Genomic DNA, 25,505 nt, shown 5'->3' with positions numbered 1-25,505 from the left:
GTTGTGTGTGGACTGTTGACATGTGTGCTGGAATATCTGCAGAGGGAATGGAAAATGGGAAGCCTGCCTTCAGTCTCATGTCATATTTTATTTCCGACTACTCACACAAGTCTACATACAAAAATCATAAGCACGTACATATTTATTCACACACATACCTATATGTCACTCTAAATGACCATACATTTGTCCATAAAAATAGTTCACAGGATCAGGAAATTCGAGGGAAAGAAGGGAAGAATGGAATGTGGTCATCAACATGTCAAGTTTGACTAGAGCAAGTGGGTGTTAGACAAAGCATGCAGTCATCATCAAAACTATTATGTAACAGGTAACAACAGTATTGTACTGGACATAGCTTTTTCATTCTCCACTCTGCTACGCTTCAAATTACAGCTAAAAAAAATACATTCTTTAAATCCAAAATGGAAACTGGCAGAAAGTTCTATATTGGGAATATGATGGATGGAAATGAAACTATTTTAAGTTGAAATGTAATGGAGGTTAAAGGCAGCCAAGGTGAGCTATAATTTCAAAATGTTTCCTGTCTATACTGCTGCACTCATAGATGTTTAGCACTTGCCATACAGTAGATGTTTAGCATTGCTTTATATCATTTATTCATTAATGTGCGGTGTGGATTTACAGGAATGCAAAAAACTGTTTGTTAACACAGGCAAATATTTTAAATAACTACACTTTTAAACACTAAGGTACCTTTTCATGTGACAGGTGTATGATGCGGTTCTTTCCAACAGTGAAATACGTAACGCATTCAGGATTTGAATAGAGTGCAGCATGGGTTTCTAACAAACCCTGGCCAATGTAACAGGCATGCTTTCACTTATTCTGCTCCATGCCTCTCCCATACAGATCATACTCGTTGTACAGCAGGTAGCGCTTCACTCCAGGAGCGAAAGGGGCAGACTCCATGACGACGGGGTCACACAGTCTCTTTGGTGTCATCTGCTTCCGGATCACCAGCCTGCACAGGTGCTTCAGTGGTCGTGGGTTACCTGGTTCAGGGGTTGATGAGACCATAGAAACATTTTTAATATGATTCACGGTACGTCTCTCTGTAGCACAGCTCGGCACAGTCTTAGCAACTCACCCAGTATCTCACAGATCTCAGGCCACTCTCTCTGCTTCTCCAGGATGAGTTTGAGTTTGGAGCAGATGGGCACGTGGCTGACATAGTCCAGAAGGATCCGCACCACACTTCCTGACAAGTGCCTCAGGCAGGACAAACTGACGAAGTCACAGAACTGGACAACGGGAATGTGCACGTACACGTATATACACACACACACACACACACACACACACACACACGGCAGAGACATGATTCATTTAACTCAAAAGATAATTTAAAAACAAATAACCAAGTTTCATTTCAGTTCAAGGTCACCAAAATAATAAAACAGAAATGTACAAATGTTTTTTTAATCATTGTTCTCGGTGCACAGTTTTCTTTATATTGATTGGTTTTCTTAGAAAATCATGCCAGTAAATAGAAAGCTCACTCAGCCTTGACAACGTTTATATAAACAGAAGAAAAGTTTTTTCAGCAGGCTCAATAGCATGGTAAAGCATACACACATTTACAAAGAAACTAAAAGAAAGCATTGCCAGACTCTCTGCTTGAATGACACCTATTGTATTTTTTGCACTGGTAACATGACAGTCATCTGCTGTGATCCATTTTTATTAAAATGGTACCAAAAATACTGAGAGCAAAAATAGCTTTGTGCATCACATGTCTGGTTGGATAGAGAGGGGCTTGTATTTCGGGCTTATATCTCAGCAGAGGAGCTTTTATCGAAGCTGGCAACCTGTGGAGAACCATTATCAGGTTCAGAACCATTACAAAACATACGATCCTGCGTAGTCTTTTTTATTAGACAAGTATACATGATTAATTACTCTGTCGGAAATAAGCTAGTAGGATATACTCACAAAATATCAAACTACATTGTATGGAGCTGGGGCTTCATGTAGCCAGGCATGTTTTGTTCATATATATATATTTGCTTTCCTCATGTGCAGCAAATACCCATTAAATATTTGCTCAGTATGCAAAAAAAAAAAAGATAGCTTATTAATGTTTTGATATTCCTCTCCTGGATGTTGAACACCCCCCATTTTACCACAGGGAGCGCAGGACAGGACTATCGCCACAGGAGGAAGCGGGAACACCGTGTCCAGCCCGCGCGTGATGACAGCAACGGAATGCTGTTGTTCTGATAACAGCGGAGACTAGCAACAGTAACCGCAGGAGCCCGTACGCACTCGACACTGGGGGCTCCGAGGAGGCGATGTGAGCAAAGCAAGTCACGGGTAATAACTTTTCAGCTTCCTCAAAGGATGAGGCCTCCGCTCTTCAGAGATGGAATGTTTTAATTCATTCTGATTCACGTGCACCTTAGTTCACCCCTGTATAGACGAGCAACAAATAAATGCTCCCACATGGGGCATCCAGGTACCTAAATGTGTTCAGCAGGGTCCACGACAGTTAATGAAGTGTAAAATAGTCATTATCAAGGCTTTGTTTGAAAGTAAAGGACTGCAGATTTTCATAATAGCATATTTAGAGACTTTATCGGTTTGGTGACCATACACATATCTTTCCATCCTGGTTCACCTCAAGAGTTCATATTACAGTTACAGAACTGAGGAGTTCCTGTGATGAAAGTTCCTGTTCAGTAATGTCAGGGACAGAAACTGCACTGAAAAGTATAACATATAGTTTTATAGCATCTGTCCACAGGCAGAGCATCGGTATACTCACGGGTATTTTTTCCTTTTGTTCGGATGTCTGATAAAGCTGAATATTATGCCCAGGGTAGTATTCACTGAAGAAGTTGTCATGGTGACAGCAGAAGCACCTCTCTGCATGGTAGCCGTTGTTGAGTAGCAGTCTCATCATCATCTCGTCCCTCAGACAGTACTGCAGTGCAGTGGGGAACACGGTGTCGCTGACCACCGTGAAGTAGCAGTTCACATCCGCCTGCCTGGCCAGCAGCAGCTTCACGATCTCATAGCGCCCGGCCCTGACGGCCACTAGGAGGCAGCGCAGCGGGTCCAGGTCAGGCTTTGCCCCTGCGTTCAGGAGTATCTCTGTGCAGGTGACATCACCGTTAGAAACGCAAAAGAACAGAGGGCTCTTCCTCATGTCTCCGTAATCCTCCGATATGTAATTGGACAGGATGACGTTGACGCTGAACCCATGTTCGATGAGAAGCCGAAGGCACTGTTCATGGCCGCCCTCAGCCGCGGAGTGAATTGGGCTCTGGCCACTGTCTGTAATGGCTAGCTTAGAGGTGACCTGGATCAGCTGCTCAAGGACCCTGTGAATTTAAAAGCAAATGGAGGAATTGCTTCTTAAGGAACTCAGTCCGGCGAGGTCCTGACTGTATTAGCTGTATAAGCAACATTTTGTTTTTCGCTTTTCCCTTTAATATGCAGTATTTTCAATTCAGGACGCACAGCAATGAGCAAAAAAGACAGTACCATTGGAGTTTTGCAGGTTTTAGAGCTATCTTTCCATTGGCAATTGATTTAGGGCTGAAAACCCATTTAGATCTTCTGTGATAACCAGAGTGGCCAAAACATTTTGACTGTAATAGTTAAATATAGATTATAGATTATTATTAAACAAAGTTATTAACAGATGCACAATTATAGTGTCATAATTCATTTTTAGAAGCATTACCTTGATCCTTTACCCAGAATCTTTACGCACTCCGCATTGACATTTTCATTCCATAATGAATACGTATACAACTTTTAAATTTAAAAAGTTTAAAGTTTAAAATGAAGCCTCCACAATTTCAAGCCCACAAACCCTTCCCTGAACTCTATCCATTGTATTCCTAATATATACAACAAACAGAAATGAAATTATATAAAATAATTCATTTTTATTAATTTTTTTATCCAACCTACTCCCCATCTAGAGTACCTACCAGAAACAGAAAAAAGCTCCATCTGAAGACACTATATGACAAGATCTACCATACAAATAAACAAGAAAAAGAGTAAATGACCATCAACACTCACAGGTAGTGTCCCAGATACGCTGCACGGTGGATAGGTAGGTTTCCACACTGACTTGGCACGTTGGGACTGGCTCCATATTGTAGGAGCAGATCGATACAATCAGGATTCCCAGAACCAGCAGCATCGTACAGCACACTTTCACCATTGTAGGCCTGTGCGTTCACATCGCCCCCTAGTGGAAGCACATTCAACTCAATTAATACGTTACTTTGGACGGGCATTTACATTTTCGGGCATTAAATATACATTTAAAATATCAGGAAATGCATTTTTTTATATTTTAATTCATACAGTATCCCAACCAATGTGTGCTTACAAATTAGCCATGGTTAAGTAGGCTAATTGTAAATGAAATAAAGGGAAAATGCAGCAAGGTGAACAATTCTAGGATTAATAAATTATGGAAGATATTTGATCAAAACCATATATGGACAAATTAATTTTTAACTCGAAGTAATGCAGATCTGACAAACATTTTTTTTTTTTTTTTTTGAGTTAGTAGTTTTACAATCAACTGTACGATCAACCAAATGGACCGGTTTGGCAGGTTACCTTCTTTTATAATAATCTCCATCACATCTGCGTGGCCGTTTTCTGCAGCAATCCCCAGAGGGGTCACTCCGTGGCCAGTCGTCTGTGTTATCTGGCCCCCATTCCTGAGCAACAGCATCAATATGTCACTGCAGCCCACCTTGGCCGCCTCGTGCATGGCTGTCCACTTCTTCAGACAGATCTGCTCCACCAGCGCTCCGTTCATGATAAGCATACCCACCATGTCATATGACCCCAATGTCACTGCTGCAGGAACAATGGTACATATATTTCTGCATTCGTTAGACGATATCAGTATTTAGTTTAGGTAAAGATTTCCAAATGATGCAAAAGGCCTAGAAGTAGTTCTGGTACACAGTTCCAGTAAGCTACATATTGCAATGCCACGTAGGCCTATTTTTCTGTATAACATTCTCGCCTCGCAAACTTGTAGCTAATTAATAGTAAACAACGTAAAAATCCACTTTTTGTCGAGCACTAGCTACAGTACGTTCTAGCTTTTGTTCGTATGTCTGGTGAGGTGAATCAAAGTGCATCACAACATTACCCAGGAGCAGCGGAGACTCGTTCTTGTCGTTAGTGTTGTTGGGAGACGCCCCCTTCTCCAGAAGCAGACTGACGTTCTCCACCAAACCCGCCTGAGCTGCCAAAGTCATTGCAGTATCTCCTTCAATCGTCTTCTCTTCCAGGGTAAGTTCGTACGACGCTTTTGGACAAAACTGCAGTGTTAATATTCACCTCGCCCATCCTTAGATTTCCAGCATCATTTTAGCCAGTAGCCTAATCAAAAATAGCACCTGCAAATTCATGTTTAATGTAGGCAGCAGGTCAAAGTCATAAAGTGCGGCGGTGTCGTAACTGCCGACTGTATCGTTTTCTGTTTACTAACGCCGTGCACAAACCCCTGACTCACCATCCAACACGATTCTTAGCACCTGCGCCATGGGCTGAGCTGCTGCCATGTGGAGAGGTAGCCATCCTCTATTGTCTACCTCACTGAAGGCTGAGGTGGACTCCGACAACTCCAGGAGGGTGAATATGTCACCTGTAGAACGGACAGTGGTCCACCTATAAATAATCTCTCTTCCTGTTGTTTACATTCGATGTGCGTCTTTCTGGTAGATAATGCAACTTTATAGCAATCTCATAATTAGCCTATTTTACAAATGTCCTGAGATTGGTTTTATGTATTCGTGCGTTTGTTGCAATCAGAATAATTTGTTTGTAAAAATATCCCATGTCAAGCAAAGAAAACTTTGAGCATGAATTGTAATGTTTATAAACCAGTTCACAGACAGGAAGAAATGCTTGGTACCTTGCTCAATAGCAGTTACAATCCTCCGATTTTCGCCACTGGTTATTTCCAAGCTGTTTAAACAATAAACAAACACATCTTTATCACTAATAAGTTGAACTGATTTTAAAATAAAAAATAGGATATGCTTAATCTAGAAAAGAAAACAAAGAAACAAACTGAATACAGCACAAAATATTGTCATATGCACTTTATTTTATGCACATTACATTATCTGCACTAATCATAGCTGTGTTTTTAATCACATACCTCTCTATTGAGGGGAACTGGAATTGTTTATAGGAATCCTGAAGGCTGTTTTGTATAGCATAGTCAATAAGCTGGTCCTCATCCATTTCATCAATTGCATCCATTGCTTTAAAAACAAACAACAATATACACAGTTCAAATACGAGTATTTTATTTTATTCAGCATTAAGTAAACAGGTAATGATAACTATCACTGGCTGTTTTCAGACACAATTGCCCAGATTACAAAAACAGTAATGTCAAACAAAAATACAGTTAATACAGAAAAGAAATCGTGGGTGATTATGCAAAATCTAAACATCTCAGGACACATCTATACCAGTTTGCTATAGCATGAGATCAAATCCGCACAGAAGCTTACTGTTTTTAAGATCTTCTTAAGATCCTCAACTTCTCTCCTGTAGTCTCCACTGACTAGAGTATCCTGAAACTAAACTTAGCCTGTTGAATAACAGCAGATATGACGGTATCTCATTGCTTAGCCTCTCAGGCTTTATTTTCATGTATTTTCATGCATATATATACCTTGTGTCCAGGGTATATATGCCTTTAATGCTCACCTGCAGAGTGTGTCTGCTCTCAGTGAAGTTGTAGCTCTTGTCGTGCTCAGCTTGAATGTTTGTGTTTTGATGCGTTGAAATGGAATGGGCCTTGTGGTTATATTTAGGTCTTGACCTGCTTTTGCTGCTGCCAAACTGAACACGAAAGTCATAGCACTGGAGTTTTGCTTTTTTCCTGTGTGCATCTAAAGTGGAACTACCGTTCCCAGCCTGTCATAAGCAGTAATATTTTAACGGTGCAACTTGAATGACTCGATGACTGTAGTGTGAAGAAAAGCAGTTGCAACCTGCATGTGTTTCAGAGAACCATCATGCAAGTTCGCACCCTCTTGAACTGACTGAGAGTGTTACAGAAATTAAACAGATGTTTTTTTTTTTTAGATGTTTTCAAAGCATAAAAGAAAAGAAAAAACATTAAGCGATGCATCATGTTCTGAAAACAGGTAAAACAAGTTATTATTCTAACAAAGAGTTGTCTTTGAACAATTATCTTCATTTAAGGCATTTGTAAAGCACTCATTTAAAATGAAATGACCATAATTTCACAGTACTACACATTATAAATACAACAGAAATAATTATGTTTACTGACAAAAAAGGGAAAACAATCTGAAACAGACAGATGCTGCTGCTTCCACAAAAAATAAATAGCACACCATATTTGTGTGCCATTTTGATTCATGGGCAAAAGTGCAAATTATGTCTTAAAAAGAAAGAAAACCAAAATAAGTCAATTTTAAACAATAACATTTGATTGAATCCCTTCAACAATTTTTTAAACTGCTTTTACAAATAACTGGATTGAATTCATATTGTCAGCAATATTGTTTAGTTCTAACTAGATATACAGTCATTTCATTTGGTGTCAGTTTTCTAAAAGAACCCAATAGCTGAATTTGAGGATTTGATGGATCTTCCGCTCTTCTTTGCCACAAAGTCAACAACAGCAAATAGAATCCCTCCACAGGAGAAGCAGCCGCATGAACTAGAAATCTCAGTTTGACAAAACACCAATGTCATCCTGACTGCTGTTCAATGGACTCTTTTCCATGCTGCTCCCATAAAGGTCAAACTCCTTGTATTCCAGGTAGGCTTTCACTCTGGGGGCGAAAGGGGCAGACTCCATGACGACAGGGTCACACAGTCTCTTTAGTGTCATCTGTCTCCTGATCACCAGCCTGCACAGGTGCTTCAGTGGTCGTGGGTTACCTGGTTCAGGGGTTTATGAGACCATAGAAACATTTTTATTATGATTCACGGTACGTCTCTCTGTAGCACAGCTCGGCACAGTCTTAGCAACTCACCCAGTATCTCACAGATCTCAGGCCACTCTCTCTGCTTCTCCAGAATGAGTTTGAGTTTGGAGCAGATGGGCACGTGGCTGACATAGTCCAGAAGGATCCGCACCACACTTCCTGACAAGTGCTTCATGTAGGACAAGCTGATGAAGTCACAGAACTGGTCAACACGCACAACACAGAGAGATGATTAATTTTTTCATTGCAATTTACAATCCTCTATGCTGAGCAATTCAGACTCAAAAGTAGTTGCTGCTAAACAGAAAACTAAATTAGCCTTGAAAACATGCACAAATCAATAGAACTCACCGTTTATGTAGACTCAATACCAATGCAGCACATTTATAATATATGAAAACAACACGTACTGTATTTTTACACCACCAGAAATAATGATTGAATGAAAAACAAGAACATAACGCACAGGTATTTTTTCTTGGGTGGATCCCTCACACAGTTGGTTATTGAGATCATTCCAGGAGCACATCATACGGAACCTGTTGTCATGGTGACAGCAGAAGCACCTCTCTGCATCGTAGCCGTTGTTGAGTAGCAGTCTCATCATCATCTCGTCCCTCAGACAGTACTGCAGTGCAGTGGGGAACACGGTGTCGCTGACCACCGTGAAGTAGCAGTTCACATCTGCCTGCCTGGCCAGCAGCAGCTTCACGATCTCATAGCGCCCAGCCCTGATGGCCACTAGGAGGCAGTGAAGTGGGTCCACGTCGGGCTTTGCCCCTGCGTTCAGGAGTATCTCTGTGCAGGTTGTGTCTCCATTACAGACAGCAAAATACAAAGGGCTTTTCCTCAGGTCTCCATAGTTCTCTGAGATGTGCTTATTGAGGACAGCATTGACTTCAAAGCCATTCTCTAAGAGCAGCTCCAGGCATTGAGGGTGGCCTCCTTCTGCTGCAGAGTGAACTGGGCTTTGGCCACAGAGTCGGATGGCCCTTCTGGTGGTAATCGGAATCAACATTCTCAGTGCCCTGGTGGTGGGAAAGGAATACCGACCGATATTTTACTGTCCAACTTAATAGTAGAGATGTGAGCAAGGCTTCGTGAACCACAAAATGGGTGGGCCTGTCATGCATTCTCAGCAATTCACTCATTTGAGCCAATTAAAGAATTTCATTTCTATTTTGAGAAAATCTTTTGATGAGTTCAGTCAAACCAGAGATTAACACCACATGCTATCTCTACCCTTTAACGGGGTTCAGGAATCTTGACTTTTCTGATGTTTATTGACAAGATCTAAGGTGGAAGCTGGGACTCACAAGAGGTGGCCCTCTTGTGCTGCCCGGTGGATCGGGAGGAGGGAGCTCAGACTGGCCACGTTGGGATTGGCTCCGTGTTCCAGAAGAAGATCGATGCAGTCTGGGTTCCCGGAGCCCGCCGCGTCGTAAAGCACGCTATCTCCGTTCGGTGCCTGCGCGTTCACGTCACCACCTGATGGCGAGACAGAGGACCTCACGAATCCCAGGTTGGTTTCCCTGCAGTTCAGGTCAGCTATTTTTGGGCAGAGCATGCGGGTTTACCGTAGTTAATGAGGAGCTCCAGAACATCTGCATGGGCGTACTCGGCCGCGATGCCCAGTGGAGTCACGCCGTGTTGGTCCCTCTCCGTGACGCTGCCGCCATTCCTTAGCAACAGCATCATGACGTCGCTGCAGCCCACCTTGGCCGCCTCGTGCACGGCGGTCCACTTTTTCAGACAGTTCTGATCCACCACGGCTCCGTGCATGATAAGGCTGGCCACAGCGTCATACGATCCCATTTTCACTGCTGCAGGAAGATTTATAAAGTTAAGCTGAAGTGTATCCAAGGGGCGTGATTTCTTTTTAAAAAGGTAAAATAAAATAATTATTTTGTTCTTGTAAAAAGGTTATGTGGGTGAATCTAAGACATTCTCTCGAAAGACTAAGCTCTGGTACATGTCTCTAGCCCTTGACATAGGAACACATTTAGTGTGTATCATGCAACTGTCATTGGCCATTGAGATTGGTATTCCCATAGTATGCCAACTTTACCTAGAAGGAGTGGGGACTCGTTTTTGCTGTTGGTGGTGTGTGGAGATGCCCAGTTGCTCAGTAGCAGCCTGGCGTTCTCCACCAGACCCGCCTTAATGGCGAGGGTCAGTGCTGTCTCTCCTTCCGGAGTCTTCTCCTCCAGGCTCAGCTTGTATGATGCTATCAATCAAAAAGTTCAGTTTTAAAATTTCAGGATCCCATACCTTAAGATCTAGAGTGTTTTAAACTCCCATTGCATTCACTACCATTCAGTTTGTGTTTCAAAATGCAGGATTAGCCAACATTCGCTACCATGCAGTCAGTGTTTAAAAACTCCAGGTATATGTTTGCTACCATTAATTTCATTGCTATTTTTATCACGTTTATTGTAGATTAAAATCAATATAATATGAAAGCGTACTGAGACAAATTGTTCTTGGAAATAATAAGAAGCTACCTTGTGCACCAATAAACCAAATATCAGTTTGGCTGGCTAGTCATCTGTCAAAACCTTTATTGATAACCCATATCTGTTCAATATATATTACCTCGGTGCTGTATAGGTATGGGGCATGCCGCCCCGCCAAGGCGTAACTTGGCGGGATGGCATAAGTGCCATCCCAATGAGGCTGAATACATTAAAAATTTTAGCTAGCTTGCTAGCCACATAGCCATCTCGCAAGCAAACAATCTTTAGTTATGACTAGTACACTCTGTTTACCTAGCATTAGTATCAGCAGCTAGCAACCTAGTTTCCCCAAAACAAATATATTTAATAAGTACTAAATAATAATAATTATAATAGTGTAGTAACTATTATTATAATCCAGGATTTGTTGTGACTATTCCATAAGATTTAAATGTTCCCGGTACATTCATGCACATTGTTAAATTACATACAGCTGCCATTGCAGTTGTGATACCTTGTGAGATTGTGATCAGTAGTATACGGTGGATGGAGTGCGACAGACTCACCATGTACCACAGTCTCCAGCACCTGAACCACGGGATGGACGGCAGCCCTGTGAAGAGGTAGCCATCCTCTACTGTCCACCTCACCGAAGGCTGAGGTGAACTCTGATAACCTCTGGAGGACAGCTGTGTCGCCTGGAGGTGGTTGATGTGCCAGAATGGGTTATAATTCACATATACAAACTGCACATTTTTAAATTTTCTGTTCTATTCCTTCCATGATCACGAGGCTGGAGATTCCTCATTTGTAAACGCTTGGGAAACAGGGTAGTCACTGTAAATAATTCCTCAATCATACATTTTCCCCTAAAAAGACAAATTAACATGAAATTTTCTTCTGAGTGCTTGATAATGGTGATGAAAAAATGCACAGTACCTCGCTCAATAGCAGCTAGGACCTTTATATTTTCATCACTGGCTGTCTCCAGGCTGTTACACATGGAAGAGACACAAAATGTGTTCATACAGCATATAATTAAATGTAACAACAAAAACAATAATAATAATAATAATACTGATAATAAATCTCACACCAGAAATATCACTAAACTAATTGGAAACTACGGCAAATATGTATTCTGACAAAAACTAAATTTGAATTTTCCCTACCTTCCCATTGCTGTTAAAACATTTTGTTTGCAAGACTCTTGAATACTCATTTGAATTACATAATCAATAAGCTGATCTTCATCCAATCCGGCAAAGGAATCCATTGTTTTATGGAAAATGGCAAAGAAAAAAATGAACAAACTTTCACATCCAACTGAAGTTCATGTGGACTGGTTTAATGGTTTGACTTGCAGGTCTCATGCTCAGTATATCTCACAGACAGGAAACTCTAGCCTCCCATAGGTGAAATTATTGGAAACTCTACACCATGGTTATAATGTCAGAGGCAACAACGGTTTGTTTACGAGTCAACCTATTTTCTCTGTATCCGACTAAATCAGTACAATGTACAACAGCTTAAATCCTCACCTGAGATATCTGTCTGTCTGATCACAGCGCAATCTCAGGTTCACAGGTTTCCCTGCATGGTCACGGTTATGTGTGCTTTGCTGTGTATAAACTGAAGAGGCCCGGCAGGTTATATTTAGGCTGGACCTGTTTTCAGAGCAGTCGGCCTGTAGGAATGTAGGTCCCGCCTTTCCCTGGAAGAGCTGTGCTGTCCCATGTGTCCAAAAACTTATATCCAGTAATAACACCCTTTAGCAACTGCTTCAAGAATGAAAAACACGGCAGCGTTTATATGCAATCCGATTTAATGTTCGGTCACGTGGTGTAATGTTATGCGTCCGATACCTGGCTTCTGCAGACATCTGTTATCTCTGAAAGTGCAGAAAACGAACAATCAGATAGTAGGTTATGAGAAATTACATAAAAATAACACTAAAATACTTTTTTAAAAGGACTGCATGGAATAGGATGAGATAAAATAAACCTTTAATATCCTACAAGGGGATATTTGTGCAACAGGCAGCCTTAGACATGAAGACATCAACAAAAACATTTGTAAAAATAGGAACACAATTTAGAAAGACATCCACATAAAATTTGACATCTTTTAATATGTGGTGGCATAATTTGATATAAAAAATAAAAAAAACCTCTCCAATATATATTAATATATTAAGAATTGCAGTGAAAATTAGATTGTATACATCAGGGACCTAAAAGATATTCCAACCCTGTTGTGATTCACAATGTTTATGGCTTTGTGGGTGAATGGGACTTCTGGGGACTGATGTTGTGTAGTTGATAATTCTGAACAGACTTGGAACTCTGTATGCACAACCTATTCTTGTTTTGTATATTTCCTTATTGTAAAAATAATGAGAAAAAAAATAATAAATCCAAACAGTATTTCAGCAAAACAATGCACAAAATCTATAGATGTTATTGAGCTCAGAGAAAATATATGCATCAGGCAATTTGTATTCTGTTCATAATTATAGTTAATACCCTGTATTTTACTCTCAAAGTCCCATGGAGTCCCATGAATAACATTTTATTTAAACTATAATACATTTTAATCTGAGCTACCAAGCTACCACAATTAAAATACAGTATTGGCGACTTAAATCATTTAATGGAATTTCAATGAAATATCAAACCTTAAAGTTCAGGCCTATAAGCTAAATCCTTAAACAGAGCTTAGCAATTGAGCGACTCAAATGCACAGGTACTTGCTTGTCATGGCTGGACCTCCCAAACAGCTGGTTGTTGGCATCTTTCTAGGGACACGGCATATGCATCCTGTTGTCATGGTGACAGCAGAAGCACCTCTCTGCATGGTAGCCGTTGTTGAGTAGCAGTCTCATCATCATCTCGTCCCTCAGACAGTACTGCAGTGCAGTGGGGAACACGGTGTCGCTGACCACCGTGAAGCAGCAGTTCACATCCGCCTGCCTGGCCAGCAGCAGCTTCACGATCTCATAGCGCCCGGCCCTGACGGCCACTAGGAGGCAGCGCAGCGGGTCCAGGTCAGGCTTTTCCCCTGCGTTCAGTAGAATCTCTGTGCAGGTGACATCACCGTTAGAAACAACAAAGGACAGAAGGCTCTTCCTCATGTCTCCATAGTTCCCAGGGCTGTGTAGGACAGCTCTCACATCAAAGCCATGGCTTCCATCTGCTGGAAAGTGAACTGGACTTTGGCCAGTGACACAGATGGCTTTTTTGGAAGTAGCTGCTGTATGGATATTTAATGCATTATACATGAAACAAAGAAATCTGGCAGTTAATTAATAAATTCTGTATAGGGACTCTCTGTGACATGATGACTTACACCCAAGAGAAAATGTAAGATTTTTCACTGATGAGTAAAGGCAAAGAAAAACACAGGAGACAGTAACTGTGATATGAATCATCCTCAATAGAATGCAGAATTGCCATTGCAAGTTCTAATATGTTTACAGACACTAAAGTATCATGGAGATATCAGTCTCACTATGACTAAAACACTGTATGGCCTATACAGGACACAAAGAGGACTTGAATGAGGACATGAATGTCCCCCATATGCAGCTGCCTTATGGACTGGAAGGTTTCCAGTCACATTAGCCAGATTGGGACTGGCTCCACATTGCAGAAGTAGACTTCCTGAACCAGCTGCATTCAACAGAACACTCTCCCCTACAGTCGGACTGTGTGTTCACATCACCCCCTAGTGGGGACAAAGAATCATAGCTGCCGTCAATCTAGATCTGCAGTCATTTGTTTCTGGACAATACAATAATATTTATTTAAAGTTTTTGTCAAGACAATTCATTTACCATGAATAAGAATCTCCAATATTCTGCAGTACTGGCCATTGGAGTTTTGATCCTCCTCCCCGTGGCATGCCACGTTCCTTAGCAACAGCATTGTGATGTCACTGCAGCCCATCGTGCCTTGTGCATACCTGTCCACTTCTATAAACAAGCTTTGCTCCACAAAAGCCCCACTCAGTATGAGAGCCAACGCCATTTAATACAAACCATTTCTCACCACTGTGCAGGGCCAAAAACATTTACTGAACGAATACAGCTTGTTTTCATTTGATACAACTCTAATAATAACTGTATCTCTGAACCCTACAGTATGTTCCTGCAGTTGATAACTTGCAGGACTACTTGAAGGCAGTAGGCGATGACACCAGGAAGCAGAGGTATGTGCAGTATGCACACGGACTGCTGCTCCACACCTTCCTCAGCCAAATATTTGCGTAAAGATATCCCTGTTGTTTGCAGAAGAAGCATTGCCGTGCAGCAGAGGAGACTCATTCTTGTCATTGCTGCTGTGTGGAGACACGCCCCTCTTCACCAGCAGCTTCACATTCTCCACGAGACCCTCTTGAGCTGCGGGACTTAGCTCTGTCTCGCCTTAAAGTGCCTTCTCCCCCAGGGCCAGCTCATGTGATGATGCAGGTTTATTACACTGGTCACAGAATCGTTCCTTTTGTAAGGCAAACCAAAAAAGCCCACTATTCCCTAAACGCCCATTGTACCGGTAAGTGCTATGCTGCATTGCACTGTGGGTAACTCTTGGAATACTGCAAGCACTTTCTTAGAACAATACTTCTCGCCATCCCTAGACTGTATATAACACTTGCCCCTGTATGTAGTGTATTGATTGCAAACTCACTGCATTAAGCAGTGTCCAGCACTTGGACTATGGGATGGACATGCAGATTATTACAGCCATCACCCTTTATGTTACTCTTATATTTTTCTCTAAAACAAAATAAGGATTATGATGGATGGGTCATTAATGCTACTTAGTGAAATATCTATAGCCATAAAACTCAACAGGTGGTCTTTGGAACGGGCTGGATATCAATACAAGAGATTTTTTTGGAAAAGTTCTCCTTCTTGTATAACCTTGCGACAGGTTGCAATTCCAAAAAAAAATGAGTCCGAGGCACTCTGTTGTATTCCAGTGTGCCCAAAAGGTTTAAAAACAGGTGTTCCATTAAACCTTTTAACCATAATGTAATAAAGGCTTTTTAACTGACATCAACTCAGCGGTTCCTCTGACCCCTTTTTTGGAAATGTAACCTGTCACAAGGTTATACAAGAAGAGGAACCTTTCTAAAAAATCTCTTATAGTGATGTCCAAAATAAGGATTGTAAATGAATCCTTATAAAACACCTGAATGCTTGGTGGTAATACATAGCCAATGAACTCATCTTCATTAGTGTCTTTGGTGATACTGAAGGGATCAGCTTCAGTGATATTCGTAGATTAGTGGAAAATAATGGTAAATAAAGTATTCAAACCATTCTCCAGTAAGTGCCACATTATGTTGCTAATGCTGTTTGTTACTATTGTCAGTCTTGTAATACCAGGCATGAAGTCATGAGGGGGTGTTTTTAAAGCCTAACTTGCTTTCATAGCAGCAAATTGAGAATTTAATTCATCCATTATTCCAGCGTGTATGAAGCTAATTACGGCACTAAAGTTAATTAGCGCTTCTGACATGTCCACAACACGATTATCTGTCAAGTCTACTAATTGTGATTAAGGTTATTTACCAATGATGAAAATGTATCACCTACAGCTTTGGAAGCTTTGGAGTTAGAGCTATATAGCCAATTTGAATGGCCCAAAATCAATTTGCTAAAAAACCTAATTTTTGACTTATAAAAGTCTATTAAATCTGTTCTGTGTGCTTCCTCTGATTGATTTAGCTATGCTAGCTCCCTATGGAGTTTTAAAGCTGAAAACAGATTATTAACTTTTTATAAGTGACAGTATTAAGAACGGAAAATGTTCATTTTGTTTTTCAAGTTAAGACTAATTATTGACTGAATTCTGCCTCTTTTTCCCACACCCACCTGAAATGAGAATGCTTTGACTGTTACGATGTGGCATAAGGAGAACACGTGCTGGCTGCCATACAATGAATTGCAATTCAAATTTAAATTAAAATAAGTGCCTTAAGTGTCTGGAAAACGTTCAGTTTGAATTGAAAGAGATTGTGGCTTTAAATATAAAGCCAAGTTTTTTGTATGAGATCTAGAACATAACAATCAAATACAGTATCAATCTTGTTAAGCTAGTTGGTACTAAGCTTGAAATTTAAAGCAATGATGCAGTCATTGGTATTTTATGGTAAATTATATGTCAGATGTAATTACAATAATTTGCCTATGAGTGAGTGGAATTTATTTAAATTATTCCATTCCGCTCCCTGTCGTACCAATTCAGCATCTGGTGGGGTATGGCCAGTTCAATTCAAATTCCAACTCATGACTTGATTGGGAGGAAATTCTTAAATTCTGAACTTTCCACAACCTTGGTTTATACAGCTGTAGTATAGCTATTCCCTAGGAGTAGCTCCCTGAAACTAATTTGAGTGTTTGAAAGCAGCTCCAGCGATTATAGGTTTGTGATCATGTTTGGGTCTTGTTCTACAGTTCCAAGCTACTGGTCCATCTATATTAATGTTGCACGATCAACTTTGACAAAGTGCTTAGTTCTTTTTTTTTCCCTCCATATATTTCAGTGTACATTCTCAATAAGAACAAAGATTACCCTACAGTATAATAAATAATAGATGAGGATAACGTTGAAGTCTGCTGAGTATCTCACTTTAAACTTGATCTTTAGAGGTTTTTATCAGAGAGATTTCTTGATCACATAAATCTGCTTTCAGACATATTTTCCCATTTAACGTCACTTCGGCCTACTAATGTCTCGAGGCACCATTTTCTGTGGGCTAAATTATAAAAATGAATAAATTTAAATGATCTGTGGCGTGGCACATCGTTCTGTACAGATCGCCGAAGGCGGTCTTCTTGGAACGCAGGAACACATGAAAATGAAGACGTACAAACACACGAAGGTTACCTACAAAGACTGCTTAGAAGAGCGGCAGGCCTATGCGAGTAATACAATCTGCATGCAAGAACAAATTAAATCAAAGTGAATGGTTCTGGGACGCAATTTAATATTCCCGAGATGTGGACTGACGGACCATGACACAGATCACCTGTGCTGGATTTCAAGCGTAAATCCCAGGTATTCTGTCATTTAATTGCCACTGACTGGACACATGGTGATATATTTACAGCGTCCAGATCAATCAGAGGACGGTGCGAATATTTTACACAAAGTTACGCATTCCATTTTGATTGTATCTACTGCGGGACTACCGCTCACGTGACCGTTACCATGACAGCAGGCAAACACCGAAGAGGACTGGCTTGCAAACTTGTGTCAATCTCTACAAACAAGAGCTAACCTAATAGATAATTGGCACTATATCAGCATGATTATTTATGTTTTATGAATGACATACACATTAATAGCCTATATATTGTGCATATTTGATTTTAATATTAATAAAAATCTAGCGACAATCCGCTATTTTAGCTAGATAGCTTGGTAATTGTGTTAACTTAAGCAAGCGTAAATTTATCTAAATATTTAGCTGCCCTCACTTTCACATTAACAGCGATAATGTCCGAAAAGGGCAGTGAACTGTCGGACATTGTAAATGAAAAACGAGCCGTAGATGCACAGCAGGCTTCAACTTTAGAGGCAGGAGACCATGTAGAGAACCTGGAAGAAACTTCCGAAACACAACCTGGAGCAACCGAACCGGAAACTCATTTAGAAGCTCTACAGATCAACAACTCGGAAGAAACCGATCCTGATCAAGTTGCAGACGTCTGCTCTGAAACTTTTTATCCTATAGGCGACAAAGAAAACGGAACAGTAAATCATTCAGAAGAAAAGTCAGTGGCTCCGGTGGAAGTATATGATTCTGACCAGGGAGATGTCAATTCGCAAGGCAAGACAGTGCATAAGAAAACGACATTCGCTCCTGATGTTGGGAACTCAACGGCCACAGGTAAGAATTTTGTGAAGTTACAGAACGTATTTTGTTGGTCGCATCACAACCCACCTGATGGAAGTACGGAGAGGATGCTGCCTTGATCTGTATTTTCTGATGAGTAGCCAGATGGTGAGCATAAGCCTACGTGTTTGTATCGGTGTTCGTTGCCTTAGTGTCTAGAACGTCTTTGACATAATTTTAGTTTCAGAGACGTGGATATTTGCGAATGTTAAAATGATTTGGATTATCATAGTCGCGTAGGCCAATGCATACATTTTACTCCATATAGGCTATAAAATGTGGAATGTTTGTGGATTTTCTTTAATTTTTTTAAGTGAAGATGCTCCTACCCGAAGGACACGTGATGACTCTGGCCTTTGCCATCGGTTTTACCATCCAGGATTTAAAGGATCACTTCGCAAATGAGCTGAAAATATCATCGGACATTATACAGGTCTCACTTGATGGTAAGGAATCACATGTATAATGCAGGCAAGATGCTATTTTGTTTAATATAATAGTTGTATTCATACAGTTAGGGTGCACAGTTTCAGTCCAGGAGGGCCACTTTTCACATAATTTGATTATTTAATATTTTTACGTAGTTTACAGGTTGTAGAATGATTCAAAGAGCTGACTGCTGAATACCGAGTAACACACTGGGCCTGCCATTGATCTATAAATGGCCATTCAAAAAGCTTGCATATTTTAAATGGGCCAGCTTTATAGTATATAACCTCCTAAGATAACTAAATCCGCTTGTTGTGTACATTTTACTGTGTTATTCACCAGCTATCTTCGGTTATGTGTTTATTTATTTTACCAGATAATGCGCTTTGTAGTTTTATTTCTTCCGCATGCAAGGGTTTTTCTAATACGATGCCAAGATTTACTACATGTAGGTTATCAGGACGTGAATGTGTTTCAGCTTTGTTCAGATGCTTCACGGTCAGGGATGCCATGCTTCGTTTTTGTTCGCTTCTTATTCGGCAGGCAGCGCTGTTACGGACAGGGATACACTCGTTGATTTGGGTGTCCAGCCACACGGCACCATCCAACTAGAGATGTCGTCCATAGACCCCGAAAATCATCCCATCCGACCAGTTAAACTTCAAACGGAGTACAATATGCCGGACGTTATCACCGTCAGAGTACAAGCAGGTATGTTTGACGCAATGGTTTTCACGCTTAGTTGAGGAAATGGAAATACCTTATGAGGTCACGCGCAAAAAGTTCTGTACACGACGTCACAGAGCCAGGAGCCTCGGAGGAAATGTGAAATTAGTCGGAGTTTCGTCTGAAGGAGTCACTGTTGTTCCATTGAATCAACTAATAAGCAGAGTGAAAATATCTGGCACATTATCTTGGGAAGAAAAAGAGATATCTGTTTGCTCTGAAGGTAAACACCAACATCCTTTTATATTTTGCTTTATATTCACATTCTATATTTACTGGTTAATTAAAATTAATATTAATTAATTTTTGTACACACTAATTAGGTAATTATTGTTTTTATGTGGGCATGTAGTCTTTATTCTTTGAAATTCTTAGGAGGATGCTGCCTTGATGTCTGTAATATACTATTCTGTGGTAGTGTTCCATTCACACTTGACTGGTCAAACAATGAGCTGTCCCTCTTACCGAGAGCGATCCGCTCCTCTAGTAGCGACATTGGAAAAAAGGCAGCGGGGCCATCGTGGACGACGCGCACAAAGTCAGTCCAGTTCTTGTCGTTAGCTGCGTTCCCTTTCCCCCTGCTCAGGAACGGACGCGTACCAGGACGTGGTGGTGGAGATCGAGCGGGCCACGCAGAGGAAAACCTTTTTGGGAGGGTACCGGCACAAGGTCACGGGGACAGAATTCCACCACTGCGCCGTGCAGACTGTGGCCAAGAGGCCTCCCGGCAAGGGTTTGGAGACGTTCTGCCGTGACACTCAGGTTATTTACGACTTTTATTTATGGTTTCGATTTCACATTTCCTCACCCAGAGTAACAAAACAGCCATCTCGTGAAGTAACACTAAATGCATTATTGCAGAAGAAATATGGACAAGAGTCTTAAGGGCCATTAACAGTGAAGCAGAAAAACAGTGCTAAAATGAGCTCACAGCAGTGTCTCCACATGACACATTGCATACTATTAAAAGTAAGAAAACCTTTGTATTACTGTTTCACACACAAAGCCTAATGAAAACCTACTGTGTGAGATCATTAGTGTCTCATATCGCCATATTAATGTGGTAAATAACTGATACATAAGAGCAACATTGCGCTTCATCAATTTTACGGCTGTACGGCTATATGCATTGCAGACTGTGAGCAGCTGCCTCTGTGATGTGGTTAGCACTGCTGTCTCACACCTTCAGGGTGTTGGGCATCGATATCAGTGATGATAATGGAGCTTCTTCACCTTTTATCGATCGTAAATTTAGAGGGAGTCGGTTGTGTCTCACCTCTGCTAATGTGCAATCCCCAGCTGTTCCTTTGCCCTGCTCATTAGAGGAATGATGTAATAATGACCTTTAAGTACTTCCATTTCCTTGTGTGGGTTTAAATGATTACTTTCTTGAGTTTCGATTTTTTAAAAGTAAGTTTTAAGTCATAGTATAAAGTATGGCAAAATGCAACTTTTACTAGCACTGCAAAGTGTCACCTGTGGATGGTTTTGGAATTGTATTTGAGGTCCTGCTGATTGGATTTTTTTTTTGTATGGTGATGACGGGGAATTTCTGGGGGGGTCATTGTTGGCATGATAAACTGTTGCCAAAGCATAATAAGCAATTATACAAATGGTACAAATGACAGTTATGTATGTTGATATGCATAAGAATTTAAATATTTTAACATACTTCAGTAGACTTCCGGATTACTTGACATTTATATATTTCAGTCAATTTCTAACCGGTATGGGATTATTTGATTATGGGATGAAATGGCATCAGCTGCCAGGCTGATTTAAATTTTTGCCGGTTTATCCAACCTTCCACTTGTCCGCGTCTTGCCTGGTTGCCGAGGGCGTTATGCGGCAGAATACTGTACTTATGTGCAGTATGTACGCATTACACGCATCTCTCACCTTCTGTACACTGAGCAGCACAGCTGTTTCTGCCGTCCTCACAGACGGTGGAGGTGAAGAGCCAGGCCCAGCAGTGCTCCAGCACCACGGCCACACAGATGAGCAAGATCGGCTGCTACGTGTCCAACATGGAGGACAAGCTTGTGCGCCCTGGCCCCTACGTCACAGCCGACGAGTGTGCCTTCCAGAAGTGGAAGGCAGTACGTTCACGTCTGTCCTTCACGAGAAATCAGAAACTACTCTATAACTGTCGCTCTCTCTGTGCTGTGTACTTTGAAAATGACTTGATTTAATACCTGTATGTGAAACCAGCAGTGTGATTGAATAATTCTAGATGTACATGTTCTGTGTAGGAGTGTGAGTATGTTTTTTTTGTGTTTTTTTTTGGGGTGGGGGGGGGGGGGGGGGGGGGAGTTGTTTCCATGAGTATCTAGGGTGATAACTGTTTAATTCTCATAAATATGTTTGTGAGCAGTGAACGTGTGAATACTGTATTTCACATTTCCCTCTGGTGATAACTGTATGTGTGTATGTGCACACGTGCATGTGTCTGAGGTCATAGCTATCCTCCTGTGAGCTGTTTTTAACATGTGTGTGAGCGTGACAGGGAGCGGCTAGGTTCCTGGGTGTGGTTTCAGTAATCACGTACGTACGTGTGTGTGTGTGTGTATGAGCGTGGGTGTGCTTGGGTGTCACATGATGACTATTTGTCCCCGCGTTTGTCAGATCATAGTGCTGCAGAAGTACGCAAGACGCTGGTTGGCCAAGAGTCAGATTCACCAGCTGAGGCATGAGAAGCAGGAGCGACTGGAGTGGCTGGAGAGGGAGCACGCCAGGAAGCTGAGGGACAAAGAGAAGCAGATGGAGGCCGAGTACCGCAGGAGGATGAACCCTCAGACCAAGGAGGACTTCGCCCTGCTCTACAGCGCCCTGGAGAGTACGTTTCACGCGCGTGTGTAGCCTCGCGCCGGGCGACGCACGCGCGTACGCGACGGCTGACCTCTCTCCCGCGTGTGTCCGCCCGCAGGGTGGAGGAAAGAAGAGGTGGAGCGCATCAACGCCACGCACGCGGGGGCGAAGCGCAAGGGCGCCCTGTGCACGCTGCTGAACGAGGAGAGCCAGCACATCGCCTCCATCGGACAGCACCGCCTAGTGGCGGCCAAGAAGAACGAGGAGAAGGCCGTCCAAACCCTCCTGGAAAAGGTCGGGCATGTACCACAGTACTACACCCCATCCCCCCCCCACCTCCCCTTATGATTACAGGCCTCCCTGGTATCCGCTCAGCGCTGCCCCCTGTGGACGGTCCCCCCTAGCGGTGCTCTGGCTGTTTAAGCAGCCGTAGGGCCGGCGTGTCTGACCGCGTGTCCCCCCGGTGGAAATGTTCGCAGTGCGCGGCGCCCAAGGCGTGGAAGTCGTTCGATGGGAAGGTGACGGCGATGGACACGCAGAACACCATCAGGGCCAGGGAGCTGCAGGAGCTCTACGTCAGCCTCAGCGCCCAGTACAGGAGCCCGGACGACCGGCTGGCCGTGCTGCAGTCGCTCAGAGACACCGTCAAGGTCAGGTGACCTCCCAGCAGACCCACAATGCAGCAGTCATAACGGTGCACAGCCAGACATGTTGATGTGTGTTTTTTTTGGGGGGGGTGGGATAGGAGCAGGACTGCAAGCTGACGCGGGAGATCATGGACTTGATTTGCAGGGAGGCGGACCTCATGACTCGTGAAGTCAAGAGTGCCAATCTGGAGGGACTGAGGAAGAGGATCTCCACCCTCTTCCTCCAGTACATCAAAACCCCTGCCTTCAACCCAGAAGTGACCAGGCTTCTGAAGGTATGAGCGTTGAGTCTCCAGCTTTCTGATACAGGCATTTAAGGCATTTAGATGGGCATTTAAATGGGTCTGTCAGAAGAGAACAGCGTGTACACTAAGTGAAGACTTAGCTCTCAGAGCGGAATGTGTTACAGCACTTGTGGTATAGCTGAGAGCAAACCTTTCGTATCTCTGTTGTTCACTTCTTTTCAGCTCAGCGGGGTATTTTTCAAAGCAGGATTACTGAGTAAGCTGGATAACTGCACCAAGTAAAACTTTAAAAGCTAAATCAGTGATCCTACTTTGTAAAATACCCGCCTAGTTTCTGTCCTCATGCTATTGTCAGTGAAATATGAAGGACCAATGACAGACCCTTGATGGGTGAGCGACCTGTAAATGCAACGGTGCCGATGCTCCTCTCTTCGCCCCCGTGCAGGTGCCCCCGAACGCCGGGCAGAAGAGGAGGAAGATCTACCGCTGCAAGGCCTGCAACAGCTACCTGCCGTGCACGGGCTTCTCCCTGTCCATCGGCTCCAGCCAGATGGCCCGCTGCCACCGCTGCATGGAGCTGGACAACGAGGCGCGGCACCGGGAGGACGCGTCCCTCTACCGGGACATCCTCCTGCACCTGCGCCGGGCCGAGTCAGAGCGCCACCCGCAGGCCAAGATCATCTACCTGCTGCAGGTGCCGACCGCGCGGCGCGACCGCGGTCTGTGTGTGTGCACGAACACGATAGCTTACTGCAGGCCTGCCTAACCCTGTCCCTGGAGGTCTGCCGTCCTGTATGTTTGTACTCCAACCCAAAGAGGGACACCTCATTCAACGTCTGGTGATTCCATGGAGCTGCTAACTAGTAGAATCAGGTGTGCCAAATTAAGGCTGAAATGAAAACCTACAGGATGGTGGATCTCTCAGAACAGGATTGGACAGCCCTGGTTTAACCCTTTAAAGAGTAGGTTTGTTTGGAATGTTTTTTCAGAATTCTAAGTTGGTCTTCTAGAACTCTGTCGTTTTCAGTTACCAGTAGCGATTGTGACATCAGCATTAGAATGTTGTGTTAAGAACATTCTAATCACGTATTGGCGATCTTACGCCTCAAAGGGTTGATGTGTGCTGTGGCTGCAGGAGCAGGACCTGCGGTACCTGGTGGACGTGATCTGGGGGGCGCAGTCGGCCCTGAGCGCGTGCGACGACCTGCGGGACCTGGTGATGGTGCGCTGGGACCGGGCGGAGGAGTGGAGCCCCTGGAACTGCATCCTGCTCAACAAGGACGAGGCCCCCGCCCACCTCAAGATGGAGAGCGTCCGCGAGGTACCCCGCCGCGTCACATGACTCAAAAAACGGGGTGCTCCTCGCACCTGAAACTGGCGCAGATGCTGTTTCTCTTCTCAGCCATAGTGACTGTGTTCATTCCTTAAATGCTGTGTGTATTATAATACCAATGCGTTCTCAATTACTTTCCTAGATTATTACGCGTATTTGACGTCTTGAAGTTTGAAATGTAGAAAGTGTGCGTACTTGCACCAGAAGGTGGCAGTCTTAGTCTGAAAAAAACATGCTCATACACATTTTTATCAGTTTTACAAGAAAAGAAAAAACTTAACTTTTGAAAAACTAATTTCAAGAAACACACGAGACTGGCCGAATCTGCTTTCAAGCGCAGTCCACTCAGTGCAGCCTATCAGCTTACAAGTTTACAAAGGCCAGTTAAGGGCTTGAGTCTGTCGATGGATTTTCCTTTCCTGAAACTGTCGAGCAGTATGTGGAAAAACCATGAAATTAGTGTGTGAAGAATAGCATTTGAAATTGATATGAAAGGTGCTGAGGGATGATATTGACCCCGAAACGCTGGAAAACGTTTAATCGCGGCTCACGCGTTCCGGGACCAGGCAGAAATAATGCCCGCTCGGGCCGACTTCCCCTCCGCAGGCATACGGAACGTCGTTCATCCGGAGCGTACAGCACAAACACATGCTGGCCCGGAATTACTTTTCCGAGATCCCGGCCATGGCGGATCGCTTCGACAGCACGGTCCGCCTGCCTGCCGCCCAATCCAGCGCCCCGGCGTCCAAGCCGGTTTCCACAGCGACCGAGTGATCCCGCCTCCGGGACCCCTGACTCCTCCCTCTCCACCCCACAGGAGACAGGAGTCCAGTCACATGACACTCCTTGACTTACTGGCTGACTTTGGTAACAATTGGGTTGATATTGTACTGAGTTGTTCCGGCAAACGCAAACTCAACAAAAGAAAGATGTTGTATATCAAACCCTCTGTCTATGGTTGATTT

General features: G+C 42.9%; 2 protein-coding genes across 19 annotated transcripts; one reads left to right on the top strand and one right to left on the bottom strand.

Annotated features, from left to right (window-relative positions):
• Positions 1–68: 68 nt before the first annotated feature.
• Positions 69–7,109, bottom strand: LOC135258989 (ankyrin repeat and SOCS box protein 15-like). Of its 2 annotated transcripts, none has more exons than XM_064342776.1 (10): positions 6,537–7,109; positions 6,176–6,281; positions 5,927–5,979; positions 5,525–5,656; positions 5,159–5,317; positions 4,612–4,857; positions 4,060–4,231; positions 2,789–3,347; positions 1,112–1,265; positions 69–1,016 (listed from the first exon to the last, which is right to left on the bottom strand). In XM_064342776.1, the coding sequence occupies exons 2-10, from the start codon at positions 6,277–6,279 to the stop codon at positions 841–843; spliced, it is 1,755 nt and encodes a 584-aa protein (XP_064198846.1). In that variant the 5' UTR covers positions 6,280–6,281; positions 6,537–7,109; the 3' UTR covers positions 69–840. The 2 variants fall into 2 exon arrangements, with proteins under 2 accessions (XP_064198846.1, XP_064198847.1); XM_064342777.1 differs by having other exon boundaries at positions 6,736–7,109.
• On the top strand, positions 902–25,505 carry iqub (IQ motif and ubiquitin domain containing). 17 transcript variants are annotated; one of them, XM_064342764.1, is made up of 18 exons: positions 5,267–5,301; positions 5,544–5,643; positions 7,117–7,178; positions 7,673–7,921; positions 8,614–8,797; positions 9,283–9,513; positions 18,191–18,346; positions 18,667–18,798; positions 19,325–19,492; positions 20,094–20,269; positions 21,451–21,606; positions 22,133–22,343; positions 22,434–22,609; positions 22,795–22,965; positions 23,061–23,237; positions 23,653–23,901; positions 24,343–24,528; positions 25,147–25,505. In XM_064342764.1, exons 6-18 carry the CDS (start codon positions 9,483–9,485, stop codon positions 25,312–25,314), a joined length of 2,157 nt encoding a protein of 718 aa, XP_064198834.1. In that variant the 5' UTR covers positions 5,267–5,301; positions 5,544–5,643; positions 7,117–7,178; positions 7,673–7,921; positions 8,614–8,797; positions 9,283–9,482; the 3' UTR covers positions 25,315–25,505. The 17 variants fall into 17 exon arrangements, with proteins under 17 accessions (XP_064198840.1, XP_064198837.1, XP_064198833.1 ...); XM_064342760.1 differs by lacking the exon at positions 8,614–8,797 and having other exon boundaries at positions 7,703–7,822; XM_064342757.1 differs by lacking the exon at positions 8,614–8,797 and having other exon boundaries at positions 7,673–7,822.

This window comes from Anguilla rostrata, chromosome 7 (assembly GCF_018555375.3).
Source record: "Anguilla rostrata isolate EN2019 chromosome 7, ASM1855537v3, whole genome shotgun sequence".
NCBI classification, from domain to species: domain Eukaryota; kingdom Metazoa; phylum Chordata; class Actinopteri; order Anguilliformes; family Anguillidae; genus Anguilla; species Anguilla rostrata.
The sequence above is the reverse complement of the archived record's forward strand: the minus strand, read 5'-3'. Positions and strand labels throughout refer to the sequence as shown.

Bases quoted from the DNA above. Each gene is read 5' to 3' on its own strand.
- LOC135258989 (XM_064342776.1), bottom strand. From the start codon at position 6,279: ATGGATGCAATTGATGAAATGGATGAGGACCAGCTTATTGACTATGCT. The intron at 4,232-4,611 runs GTAACCTGCCAA...TGCTTCCACTAG, and splicing joins GGAGATTATTATAAAAGAAG to GGGGCGATGTGAACGCACAG. The intron at 3,348-4,059 runs GTGAGTGTTGAT...TTAAATTCACAG, and splicing joins GCGTATCTGGGACACTACCT to GGTCCTTGAGCAGCTGATCC.
- iqub (XM_064342761.1), top strand. From the start codon at position 7,771: ATGGACTCTTTTCCATGCTGCTCCCATAAAGGTCAAACTCCTTGTATT. The intron at 7,823-9,282 runs GTAGGCTTTCAC...TTTATTGACAAG, and splicing joins TCAAACTCCTTGTATTCCAG to ATCTAAGGTGGAAGCTGGGA. The intron at 19,493-20,093 runs GTATGTTTGACG...CCCCCTGCTCAG, and splicing joins CACCGTCAGAGTACAAGCAG to GAACGGACGCGTACCAGGAC.